General features: G+C 43.2%; 1 protein-coding gene across 1 annotated transcript in view; it reads right to left on the bottom strand.

The window, feature by feature from the left end:
• The window catches only part of CNGB3 (cyclic nucleotide gated channel subunit beta 3), a 140,690-nt gene extending 128,902 nt beyond the window's left edge, over positions 1 to 11,788 (bottom strand). Inside the window, exons 1-2 of the mRNA XM_066578879.1 lie at positions 11,779 to 11,788; positions 8,989 to 9,130 (exon numbers count right to left, since the gene is read on the bottom strand). Of these exons, the coding sequence (XP_066434976.1) occupies positions 8,989 to 9,130; positions 11,779 to 11,788 (152 nt within the window). The remainder of the gene's footprint in view (positions 1 to 8,988; positions 9,131 to 11,778) is intronic.
• Positions 11,789 to 12,007: the final 219 nt, after the last annotated feature.

Raw genomic sequence — 12,007 nt, 5'->3', positions numbered from 1 at the left:
GCACCACCCACTTGGGCACATGGTGTTCTCCAAGCTACTAACAGTGCCATGCATTTTCGCACTGATAAGCAGCGAGAAAACAGCGCTGCTATAGTGCTGAAGAAATCACGTGAACTAGCTACTTCAAACTACGTGAAGCAGCCTATTCACATGATCCGAGGTGCGTGCTGTGTGCTTTCCAGCTCCCATAGGAGCCTATGAAAAGCACGCAGCAAAGATAGGACACGTCCTCAGAGCCCACATGCGAGTTTGCACTCACATGTCGTATATTTGTTAGATGCGCTGATTCAGCTTGTCTAATAATCATCCATGTAAACTGCTTAGCAGCATGAAAATAGCGCTCATCTGAATGAGCCCTTAGAGTCAAAGCTGCTGGAAGCTTGAAATTACTTACCATGTAGAAGACAGAAGTCCTGTACAGTACAAATTATATATAAAATGCAAAATCGGTTTGTTTGTGTTGTCTACAGATCCACAGTTCCGGTCCAATTTGACAAAAATTTTGCATGAGCAAGGCGAGAAATAGTACTCGAGACTCCCCATAGGGGAGATCATAAAACATGTTTCTGTTATGTGTATTCCACCGTGTGGACGTACTATTAAATGCACCATTTTCGAGAAAAATTAATTTTAACATCGGAAGCAGAACCGATTGCAAGAATTCTCCCCACTTTCACTCCCCCCCCAGGTCCCCTCCACCTTGCTCCTTTTATATCGGACTGTTAATGGTTTTTCCTTCCAGTCTTTCCCAGTCTACTTCCATAACCACGCATGAACGCTACCCTGCTGTTTACAACAAAATTAAAACTACCTACTGAGAAGAAAATACGCAAATTGGATCCCTTTGATGACAAGCAATATCGATATATGAGATTTGAAAGATCACCAGGACCCCTGAGGCCTCGTCCAGACGAGCATGGTTTAAACGCTGTTACAACAGGAAATCTGCGATGAACGAGCTGCTCCGTGCTGCGTGGAGCAGTCTGTTCACATGTCCGTGCTACTGGCAGAGTACTGCCGCAGCTCCCATAGGAGCTGTTGGACAGCTGCAGCGTCCCATAGAGTGACCCCAGACACAGGGCGTAAGTTGAGGAACTGGGAGTGCAAGATGCTGGCTTGTCACGGTGGCACTTACCATGCTCCCTCCCTGAGGGACGCACGTAGCCTTGGCCAGGGCATCACTGGGCCTCTTTCGGACACTCCTCGGAGAGGAATGCCTAATAAACATATGAACAGGGATAGGGGTTGTCATGGGTGACGCCACCGTTCCATTACCCACTCGTATGACCCTCGGCAGTAAATAAATGGAGCCGCAGACAAAATTAGTGTACCTCAGGTCCCTGGGAACGGTCAGGGCCTGAAAGAACTTTACTTGAGTAACTTCAGAATAACACAAGGCACAATTAACAGTTCTTGAAGTACAGGTATTAAACAGACTGAAGTAATAGCACCTCCACACGGTGATCCCAGACTTCAGGATGGCCAGGTATGACGAATGAAGAAGAGTACCTCTACATGGTGATCCGATAACTCAGGACGGCCACATAGGAAAAGAGGTCAGAAAGTACCTCTGCAGTAGGCCTTGGGAAGAAGTGCACTTACTAATTGCTCATGCTCTCTCTCTACTTGGGGTTCACTCTTCTCTCATGCCAGCGAAATCACTGCCGTGGACAGGGGGCCTTAGACACTCCTATTTATCTTCACACTCATACCACGTAACAGGACATAAACTGATACATTCACAGGTAATCTGCAGACTTTTGCAAACACCTAACTCCTCACTTGCTGCAGCTGTGGACACCACACATAACAGAATGATTAGACACTTTTGCACAGTGCATGAGCATAAGACATGACATGTATGACATAATGGAGGGGGCCAAGAATGGATATACTGGGCCACTACACAGTGGGGCAGCACTGAGATGAAAGGCAAGTTGGCACTCGCTGTCCTATCTTTTTTTACCAGTGCAGATTCTGCGCTGGTAAAAAAAGCTCCATGTGAGCGCTTCTATAGCAACCTGTAGGTTGCTATAGAAGTGTGGTTTACTTGCTGTTGTAACAGTGTGTAAATCATGCTCGTCTGAACGAGGCCTCAAGAATTGAACTTTACTTTAGTGTCGACCAATAGCCTCACTCTCTCTCCCTGCTATGGGTTAATCCCCACAGCCCCGCTCTCTCTCCCTGCTATGGGGAATTAACCCATAGCCCCGATCTCTTTGTGCTCTGGGTATCCTAGAGGGATATCCCCATAGCACAGAGAGAGTGGGCAGGGCTAGAGATAGGAGGTGTGGCTGCATGGCTTCTCACAGGTATTCCCCATAGCAAAACTAGAGTGGGTGGGGCTAGAGGGTGGATCTCTATCTCAGTGTGTGGCGCCACCATAACTCCTAGACAACATGGCTGCTGGAGCCCTCTTCCCATGCTCTCGGGGAAGCCCTGTAACTCTGCCCCCCTCTCCCAGCTATAGGTAAATCCCTTGGGGAAAGAGGTGGAGGGAGTCCCCTACTGCCCCCCGCTGATGGGGAATTGCCAGCTGCTTACAGCAGGACCTTTGAAACGTGCTGCCCAGAAGCACATTTTAAATGTCCTGCTGTAAATTCCTGTTAGTTCCTCTGAAATCTTCTTTTCCTGCGCAGGACTTTCCATAGACTCCTGCTCCCATAGGAGTCAATGGAAACTCTTGTGCAACTCGCACCAAAGATAGGTCAGGTCCTATCTGTACTCGTAGCACGGACCTTAGATACGGGCATTGTAGCCACACATGTCCTTTCCTTTATTGGTGCTAGTATTTAGCGCGTCTAAAATTCCTTAATGTGAACACTTCTATAGGAAACCATTGGTTCTAATAGAAGCACGCTTTCGACGCACCTCTAATGCACGAAAACAGCGCTCGTGTAAACGAGGCCTAAGGGGAAGAGAAGTTGATAAGGCATAAGTTAGTATGCAGCAGCTACATTTCATTTGCAATAGATACATTAGTAATAAACAGAACATTCTATAATATGCTTCTGGTTGATAACAGAAGACAATAGCTTCTTTTAAGTCCTCGTACCACAATATGGCTTTTGATTTTAAACACCTACAATTTCTGATCTGCCTTGCAATGACTATAAACAAATCACAAGGCCAATTGCTTAAAGTAGGTGGGATTCATTGGGAGAGTCCATGTTTTGCGCATGGCCAACTATACGTTGCATGCTCTAGGGTGGGTAACAATAAAAATGTTTCCATATATGGACCCAAGAGCCCCTTCTTTTTGGGCTTGTATGTTTGTAACATTCTCATGGCAACGCTCACGAACCGCATATTAGATCGGGCAAAGTCGGCTGCTGTCTACGATAGGTCACCAAAACAAACTTTTTGCGTGTCAGCGACTTCACCACCAGTGTCCGCTGGTGGCACTTATGTAGAAACTAATGACAATAATGAACATTTCAGCTAAAAGAAATATCAGATTGCATGTGAGGCTGATGTGCCTATAGCGCAGCGCCTCATAACATCTTTGACGAATGGATAATTTGGAAGCACTGAAAAATAGCGTAGTAACATCAGTTATAATTAGAGATGAGCGAACATACTCGTTTCCAGTAATTACTCGATCGAGCACCACGATTTTCGAGTACTTCACTACTCGGGTGAAAAGATTCGGGGGTCGCCGGGGGGCAGGGGGCGGCATGGTGGAGCGGGGGGTAGCAGCGGGGAACAGGGGGGAGCTCTCTCTCTCTCCCTCTCCCCCCCACTCCCCTCTGCAACCCCCCGCTCACCCACGGTGCCCCCTGAATCTTTTCACACTAATAGTGAAGTACTCGAAAATCGCGGTGCTCGATTGCGAAATCGGCCTTACCGAGTACGTTCGCTCATCTCTAGTTATAATGTAGAAGATGGAAATAACTTTGAAAGCCCAATTTCCAAGAACCAATATATAATATTAGCAACCCTCTAAAGTACAGTAAGAGGTACTGCATGTCTTGTACTGTGTTTTACTTGTGCCAGGATGAGATGAGCGGTGTCCAAAAGGCACTACAGGACATGTAGTACCTATGACTGTACTGTAGAGAGGCGCTACTAGGCAGCCCATTACTGCATCCACCTCAATAAGAGTGGCTTCCCACGAGCATATGCGCAAAACGCATGTGATAGTGCAATGTTTTTGCACGTGAATGTCACGTTATCACGCGTGTATCTCTACATTTTACTGTACTTTTCGCACTAACCTGGACTGTTCACATGGTCGCGGGACACAGCCGCACCCTGAGTTAAGATGCTATTTAGCCTAATTAGTCCCCGGTGTGTTCTTTCCCACATGAAATTACACAGCATATTATGCAATCACACGGGTCTCGGGTGCATATTTGCGCACCCCCTATAGACGCAAATGTGCGCTGAAATAGAGCATGCTGTGGGTTTTCTTAGGAAATTAGAGCGCAAAAGCGAAAATGGAATTGAACCCATTGAAAACAATGAATGCGGCCCAGACAGTACAATTTACATAAAAACGTGCTTTTATTAACCCTTTCCAATCCACTGTCTGACGTCTAAAGACATTCTTATTAAAGGCTGTACCGCTCCGAGGTCGGAAGACGTCTGGCAAGGTATTCTTACTGTAGATCTCTGTTGTCGGGGGCCTCTCCAGCATGTCCCATACCGCAGTACTGGCTCTAGCCAGCAGATGGCGCCATTGTATAATGGCAGAAAGAAAAAGCCCCCTAGGAAACCTGAATCCAAAATTGGATTGCAAATGGTTAAAGAACTATTTCCTAAGTTTGCTGGCTGGATTTGCCCAAGAAAGTTCAAAGAGTTGCACTACATACATGAAAATGGTATAGACAAAGCAAATTGAGCGAAGTAGTGTAGAAGAAACATTATTCCACAAGAATCAGAGGAAATGCATTGTACAACACATAAACATGGCGTCTGCCATACAATTAGCCAGGATTAAAAAGGAAAAATGTTTGAGAAATCAGCTGTAAACAGAATGAGGGCTCATTAATAGACAGGAAACACAGAAAGAGTTTATGGTCTATGACAAATGGGCGAAAGTATCCAAAATAGTTGCTATTGTTCTTCTTGTTAGGGATTAAAAGATGTTTAGGCTGTTGGGAAATCCTGGTATGATAACATTGTCTGTAGGGGCTCAGAATAAACTGGGTGTCCTCAGTATCTGCATTTACAGCGTGTTAATAGCAATTATGTAGGTCTTAGCACAATTAGCTATAGGGGGTGCAGAAGGTGCACCTATACAAGCTTCTATCATACATGGGAACAGCAGATAAAACTGCAGACGAGTTCCAGTGCCAATGCTAAGATCTCCCTCACACAGGTGTTTGCAGAAGCAAGGTGGTGGTGGGGGCGGGGTTTACAAACCCTTCCTGTTAGGCTGGTATAGAGGAATAATGGTGTGGGAAATGCTTTCTGATATCTATGGTTGGCTGCCATAATGAACTGCCGAAGTTCTCAAGACTAAAGAAAATCCAACGAGCTACTGGATGGATAAATGATATGTAGTCTTCTATAGAACACCTGATGGACTTTTTGTAGGCTAACCTAGTAGACCACACAAAGTTTGAGGAAAAGCAAAAAAATCTCAAGTGCTCAAAAAAGTCATATGCACCATAAAATGGTACCAATAGAAGCTACAGCTTGTCACACAGTAACCAATCCCTCCCTTCATCTATGGAAAAATAAAATAGTTATGACTTTGAAAAATGGAGATGAAAGTCTGAAAAAAAAATTGTTACATCCTTATGTCCAAACTAGACCACCTCCTTAACCCCTTATTGCAACATGGCCTATTTTGGGCTTAAGAACGCAGCGATTTTTGGTGGATTTTAATATAAATTTTTCAAAAAGCCATAACTTTTTTACTTTTCCATTGACGCGGCCGTATAAGGGCTTGTTTTTTGCGTGGCGAACTGTAGTTTTTATTGCTGCTATTTTTGGGTACATAGACTATATTGTAAAATTTTTTTTTTTTATGATCGCAGCGAGAGAAAATGCATCAATTCTGTCATAGATTTTTTTTATAGCGTTACTTATGCAGCATAAATGACACGCTACATTTTTTCTGCGGGTCGGCACGGTTACAACGATACCAAAATTCTTATATTTTTTTAAGGTTTTTCCACTTTTCTGCAATAAAAACCCTTTTTTGGAAATCTTTTTTTTTCTAAATCGCTGCATTTAAAGTCTTATAACTTTTTTATTTTTCCATGGACGGAGCTCTGGGAGGGCTTATTTTTTGTGAGACAAGCTGTAGTTTTTATTGGTACCATTTTGGGGTACATACGGCTTTTTTGATCACTTTTATTGCTTTTTATAGGAAGCAATATGCTAAAAATTAGCATTTTGCCTCAGTTTTTTAGCATTTAGCTTTTTGCCTTGCAGAATAAAAAGCGTGTTCAACTTATTGTACGTGTCGTTAGGGAAATGACGATACCAAATATGTGAAATTTTTTTTATGTTAATATAAAAAAAAGCCCCCAAAACAGTGGGTTTTTTTACATTTTTATTTTTTGTACATTTTTATTATCTTTTGTTACACCGTTTGTGTCCCTCTTGGGGACTTACACCATACCACTGATGATCGCTATGATAAGGCATTGCAGGACTTCTCTCCTGCAATGCCTTATCGCTTATCACAGCAATCATAGGCAATGGTAATACAGGATGCCTGTAGGTGGCATCCTGTTACCATGGCAACCTGCCGGGCTCTCTGCAATTGTATAACGAGAGCCCAGTAACATCACAGAGGAACCCTTCCTATGCCACGATCTACATATCTCAGATGCATCCCCGCTGTTGCAGTGGAAGGCCGGCTATCAGTGACAGCCGACTCCCGCTGCCGGATAGCACGGGATCTCTTATGATCTCGCGCTATCCCCATGACGTAAGGGTACATCCAGTTGCTGGAAGTACCCTGCCTCCAGGACGTATCCTTACGTCATATGGAGGGAAGGGGTTAAGGGATTAAATGTGCTGTCTGCATTAGAAACCCCATTTGAAATACCCTTTTCTGAGTTTATAGATAGAAGTCTATTGTTTAGCATCCTAACCTCTTAGCCAAAGATGAGAACAGTGACAACACACATCTCTCTCACTGAAGGACTCAACATGTCAATTCCTTAATCCTCAGTTTATCTTTGGTGGACTCTACACACAAAAAAAGCACACTACCTTTAACAGAGTTTTTCTGAAGTTTGACTGGTAAGGATTAATTAGTTGAGTGTTCTTCAGTATTAATAGAAGGGAAAAAGAATGGTGGGGGTGCTGAGAGCCGGACCCCCACAGGTCTGATATTGATGGCTTATTCTAAGGCTAGGCCATCAATATCAAAGTTGTGAAAACCCCATTAAAGGAATATTCTCATCTGGGCTTACAACCCCATCTCTCATCTCCTGGTCAATGGACACTGCATCCAGACATAGAGAGGTGGCTAGGCTTTATGTGAACAGCTGAGCATCCTGTTGTATGCTGTTACTGTATCTGCAGTAGAAGTGCATGGGAGTTATGATATCAGTGTAGCACAGAGTGCTATCACAAGCACCTCTCCGAACATGGATGCAGATGAGGTGAGATGACATGGGGCTGGCAGCCCCTCATTCTAGAGATAGGTACATTTCCTATGAGATGTGACACACATTTGTCAGACATATCATGTGGTTATGCCATAAATGTTTGAGATGGGAATTTCACTCGTTGTTAGGGTGCATTCATGTGAGAGTGTTTATAGGTGTACATACGTCCGCACATAACCACGAGTCTATTAGAACCATTGGCTCCCTAGTGTGTGTTCACATGTCCATGTTTTACAGGTGAGCAAACGCACGTACCTGCAAAACATAGGACATGTGCACCATTGGTCCGTGGTGCGCGTCAATATTTCCCACGGGGAGTATCCTTGTCACTGAACACTGTTACAGCACTGTCACAGTGTTTAGTGATAAGGGGACTCCCCGTGGGAGTAAAGAATCCTCTGCCACAGCTGTCACAGCTGTGGCAGAGGATCCCAAAGCTCTCCCATTGATTTTAAGGGGGCTGCTGCTGCTGGCAGCCCCATTGAAAGCAATAGGATGCCAGCAACCCAGCAATGATTTTCGGGGAAGGGCTTTAAATATAAGCCCTTACCGGAAAATCATTCCTATCTGGTGTAAAAAAAAAAAAAAAATACACACTCACCTCTCCGCCACTGCCGGGGCTAAGGCGTGTCTAGTTGCCTGGGTCCTGCCACTCTAATGAAGTTCTTTCAGCGGGCAGGAATTTAAAAGGGCTGCGTCTGATTGGCTGAGCGCTCAGGTAATCACAGGCAGCACTCAGCCATTCGTTGAATGACAGCTGAGCACTGCCTGTGACTGGTCACAGCGCTCAGCCAATCACAAGCAGCGCTCAGCCATTCAATGAATTCAATGAATTGAAAGCAATGCTGCACGGATCTGCATTCACGCGTGTTTGTGCACATACGTGGGTGCGCCGGTTTTGTGTGCACCTATGTACGCACCAGCACACGCTCGTGTGAATGCACCCTTATGTGTCATGCTGCAAGTAAAAGAAATAAATAGTTTTCATATCCAATGCCAACCTTAGGTTAGATGCCACCCTGTGCAAAATAACTTTTTGTCACCCACCACCCCTAATCATAAGAAAAAAACAATATGTACTGCACTGATAGGCCGTCTGCCTGTATTTTGCTTGTGCAGAAATACCCACACCAGAACAATTCAGAACAAAACCAAGCTCATAACATAAATACAGCACCAGAACCAGGCTCATAACATAAAAACAGCTCAGTACATAAATACAACAGCAGAACCAAACTCATAACATGAATACAGCACCAGAACCAAACTCATAACATGAATACACTAGCAGAACTGTGTTGCATAGGCACTGATTGGCTGACATAGGCACCGATAGGCTGACATAGGCACCTCGGAACATCATATTAATTTTACAAAAGATTACCAAGTACAACTACCACCATTTACTTACTCATTTTTGTTTTCTTCATTACAAATTTGGTTTTCATTCCTTGCTGTGTCGCTCTCCTGTTCTGTTTTGGCAGGGAGTTTCTCTGGAGACTGCGATGGGCTCGGTTTGTTCTCTTTTGCTGCTGTATTACCCTTTGGATCTTCTAAGATATACAAAAAATAGTATTATGCATTAGTTGGAACTTTGTTAACAAAACATAAATCAGATGTGCCAATTGTTCCTATTCTCTTAGGATACTCCGTGTTGACCAGAAACCATAGATTTTACGTAGGATTAATGAGAATAGACTATAAGAGCACACATGGCTCCATTAGAGTTGCAGCCTTTCTCTAGCAGACCATAAAAGCAAAACGTTTACTGAAATTTATGAAAATCCATGAAACTGCTGTGTAGCTTTACATTCTAAAGATATACTATATAATTAGCATTTTCCGTGTAAGACTGTGGTACGAAGACTTATAAGTTATTGTTTTTCTGTTATCAGCCCAAAGGCTGAAGCATATTATATATTGTTCTGTTACTACATATGTATCTAACAAATGAAATGTAGCTATTATATACTAACTTTATCTCTTATTAACTTTCCATTTATAAACATAGTTTAAAAGATGTTTCTCTCTCTAACAAAAGTAGATACAGTCTGATTTTCCATCTATATAATCCTCCTCTACGTAATAGTCTCCCATAAAGGAGCTGAGGAACACACTGTAATTGGATACTAGGAGATTCAGCGACATCCCCATTGGCCCTCTCACTCTCCCTCTCTGACTTCTTGTACCTTTATGTACATAACTTGCATAAGTAAAAGTAAACTATACTTCTGTCTTTCTTTGTCTGATGTTAAAAGATAAGATGAGCCAATAAGTGTTAGTTTTGAAATCAGCTTAAAAGGTAAGAACCCGGGTTCTGAAATATATTTTGAAGTTGTGAAGTAATGAGTTTTGTGATTGTGAGATGATATGCCCTGTCAAGTAGATGCTACCGATTGGTCTGAGACAATCACAGGTAAATGGCCTAGTCCGTAGGGATAGAAGAAAATTTCTGATCAAAAGTCCAGACAAAGCCTTATAGTTTCATCGAATTTTGGAAGGGAAGATGTTTTGTCATTAAAAATAGCATGGTACAGTCCAGCGAGAAAAAAACTGCAAAACTCGATTATTGTCAGTGCATAGGGAAAATAATACCAACCAAGTATGGGCAGGGCGATCTCACAATCATCAATTGAATGCATGCTAAAAAAAACTTCAGTAAACTGTATTGTAAAGTTAGTAATGTGAAATTGGATAACAAAAGGTTAAAGTATTTGAGTGAAATAGAATGGCCGAAGTTATTTTCAACTTAACCCCCCACAGAGCAGTTTTGATTTCGAAATGCTTGAAAAGCTGCAAAAAGTCATTGACAATGATGAAAATTACTAGTATATGCGTCTGTATGTACAGTGTTGGATAACTGCTGTTAGAAATCAAAAGGTATGTATTAAGATGTTATATGCAAAGGAATGTCGCATAAAGATGGTTAAGAATAGTGGAATTCGTCCGCACCCAATGAAAGAGAAAAAATCTTCTAGACAAAGAGAAGAGAAAAAGAGAAAAAAAAGGGGCAGGAATTGTATTGCCATCCAGTAGAATTCTGTATTGATAGGCTGGACAATCCGCCTTTGTCACTGCTGCCTTGATAGTTGCTTCACCCACTTCCTAAGTGGAGCCAGAGGTAGAACAAGGAAAGGAGGAGGATGAGGAGGAAGAAAGGGAGGCCTACAGACAAAGTTGCAGGGAAGGGGAGGTGTTAGGCTGTATTGCGGGGATTTCTGGTTCTATGAGGTTCCAGGAGAAAAAAAATGCCATGAGTGGGAGATAATTGAGCTAACTGGGTATATCAGACCCTCTAACAAGAGGAAGATTGTTTCCTAACACTCTGGTGTGTGCTCCAGCCATGGTGTTTGTGTGTATTTGTGTGAACAGTGATGTGTTCTAGGTGTCTGTGCAGGTGGCCGGACATTTAGTGTATGAACAGCCCTGTTCTGTGTGTTATGCATTCCCTTGTGTGTTGGTTTGCGCTGTGTCCTGTCCTGCTGGGTATGGCTAGAGCTAGCTAGGTCCTTATAGTCCAGCATGGGATTTTCCCTATTGAGACGATCGCCCCACATGCAGGCAGGTTTCATATTGAAGTTGTCTCGTGAGTACTTATGACTATGCTTCTGTTTCATCTTGTTTTTTGTGTTATTCCCCTATCCCACATAGGGTCAGCTAGTGGTTGGGATACGTAGTCAGGTTCGTTCTTGTCAGGATGGATAACCTGCTGTATAGGCAAGTCTCCTTCCTGGCTAAAGGTTATTAGAGAAAGTTTATTCGCTTGTTGCGGTTGTCTTTATTATTTTGTATTGTTTAGTGTGCAGTAGCGATGTGTTTTAAGTTACTGACCTAGCAGACGTGATAGGAAGGTTCACACCACTGGGAATATGCCCCCTTAAGATCTTCTCCAGGTGTAACAAGCTCTAAGAATGCTAAGCCCATAACGTTCCTTCAGGAAACTATTATGGTAGAGAGAAAATGGCAGAATTTTTGGAAAGAATCAGGAGCCCTTACAAGCTCACTAAAGGGGATTGCCAACACCTTCTTCATACTCTGTTCAGTATTGAAGAATGTCACTGTTTTGACACAAGTTTTGGGGAGTACCTGACAGAGCATAATCCTACAAGATATAGCAATTGCAACCACTCATATAGCTGCCATATATCCTGATGTTGACCTGAACTTGGATGCTAATAATAACACCTTGTAACCCACCCACCACTCCCCATGTTGCCTGTAAAGAAGGCCAGAAATACAGTGTACCGCCCTGGATCTCAGATTGGTAAATCAAGCTGTGGTTACTTTGCATCAGACAGTGCCAAACCCATACACTCTACTTGGACTGATACCAGGGCATGCAACTCACTTTACCGTGCTGGATTTGAAAGATGCTTTCTTCACAGTCAGGCTGACAGAGGACAGTCAGTTCATCTTTGCCTTCCAATGGG

Source organism: Eleutherodactylus coqui, chromosome 9 (assembly GCF_035609145.1).
Source record: "Eleutherodactylus coqui strain aEleCoq1 chromosome 9, aEleCoq1.hap1, whole genome shotgun sequence".
Lineage (NCBI taxonomy): Eukaryota > Metazoa > Chordata > Amphibia > Anura > Eleutherodactylidae > Eleutherodactylus > Eleutherodactylus coqui.
This window is presented reverse-complemented; position numbering and strand designations above follow the sequence as displayed.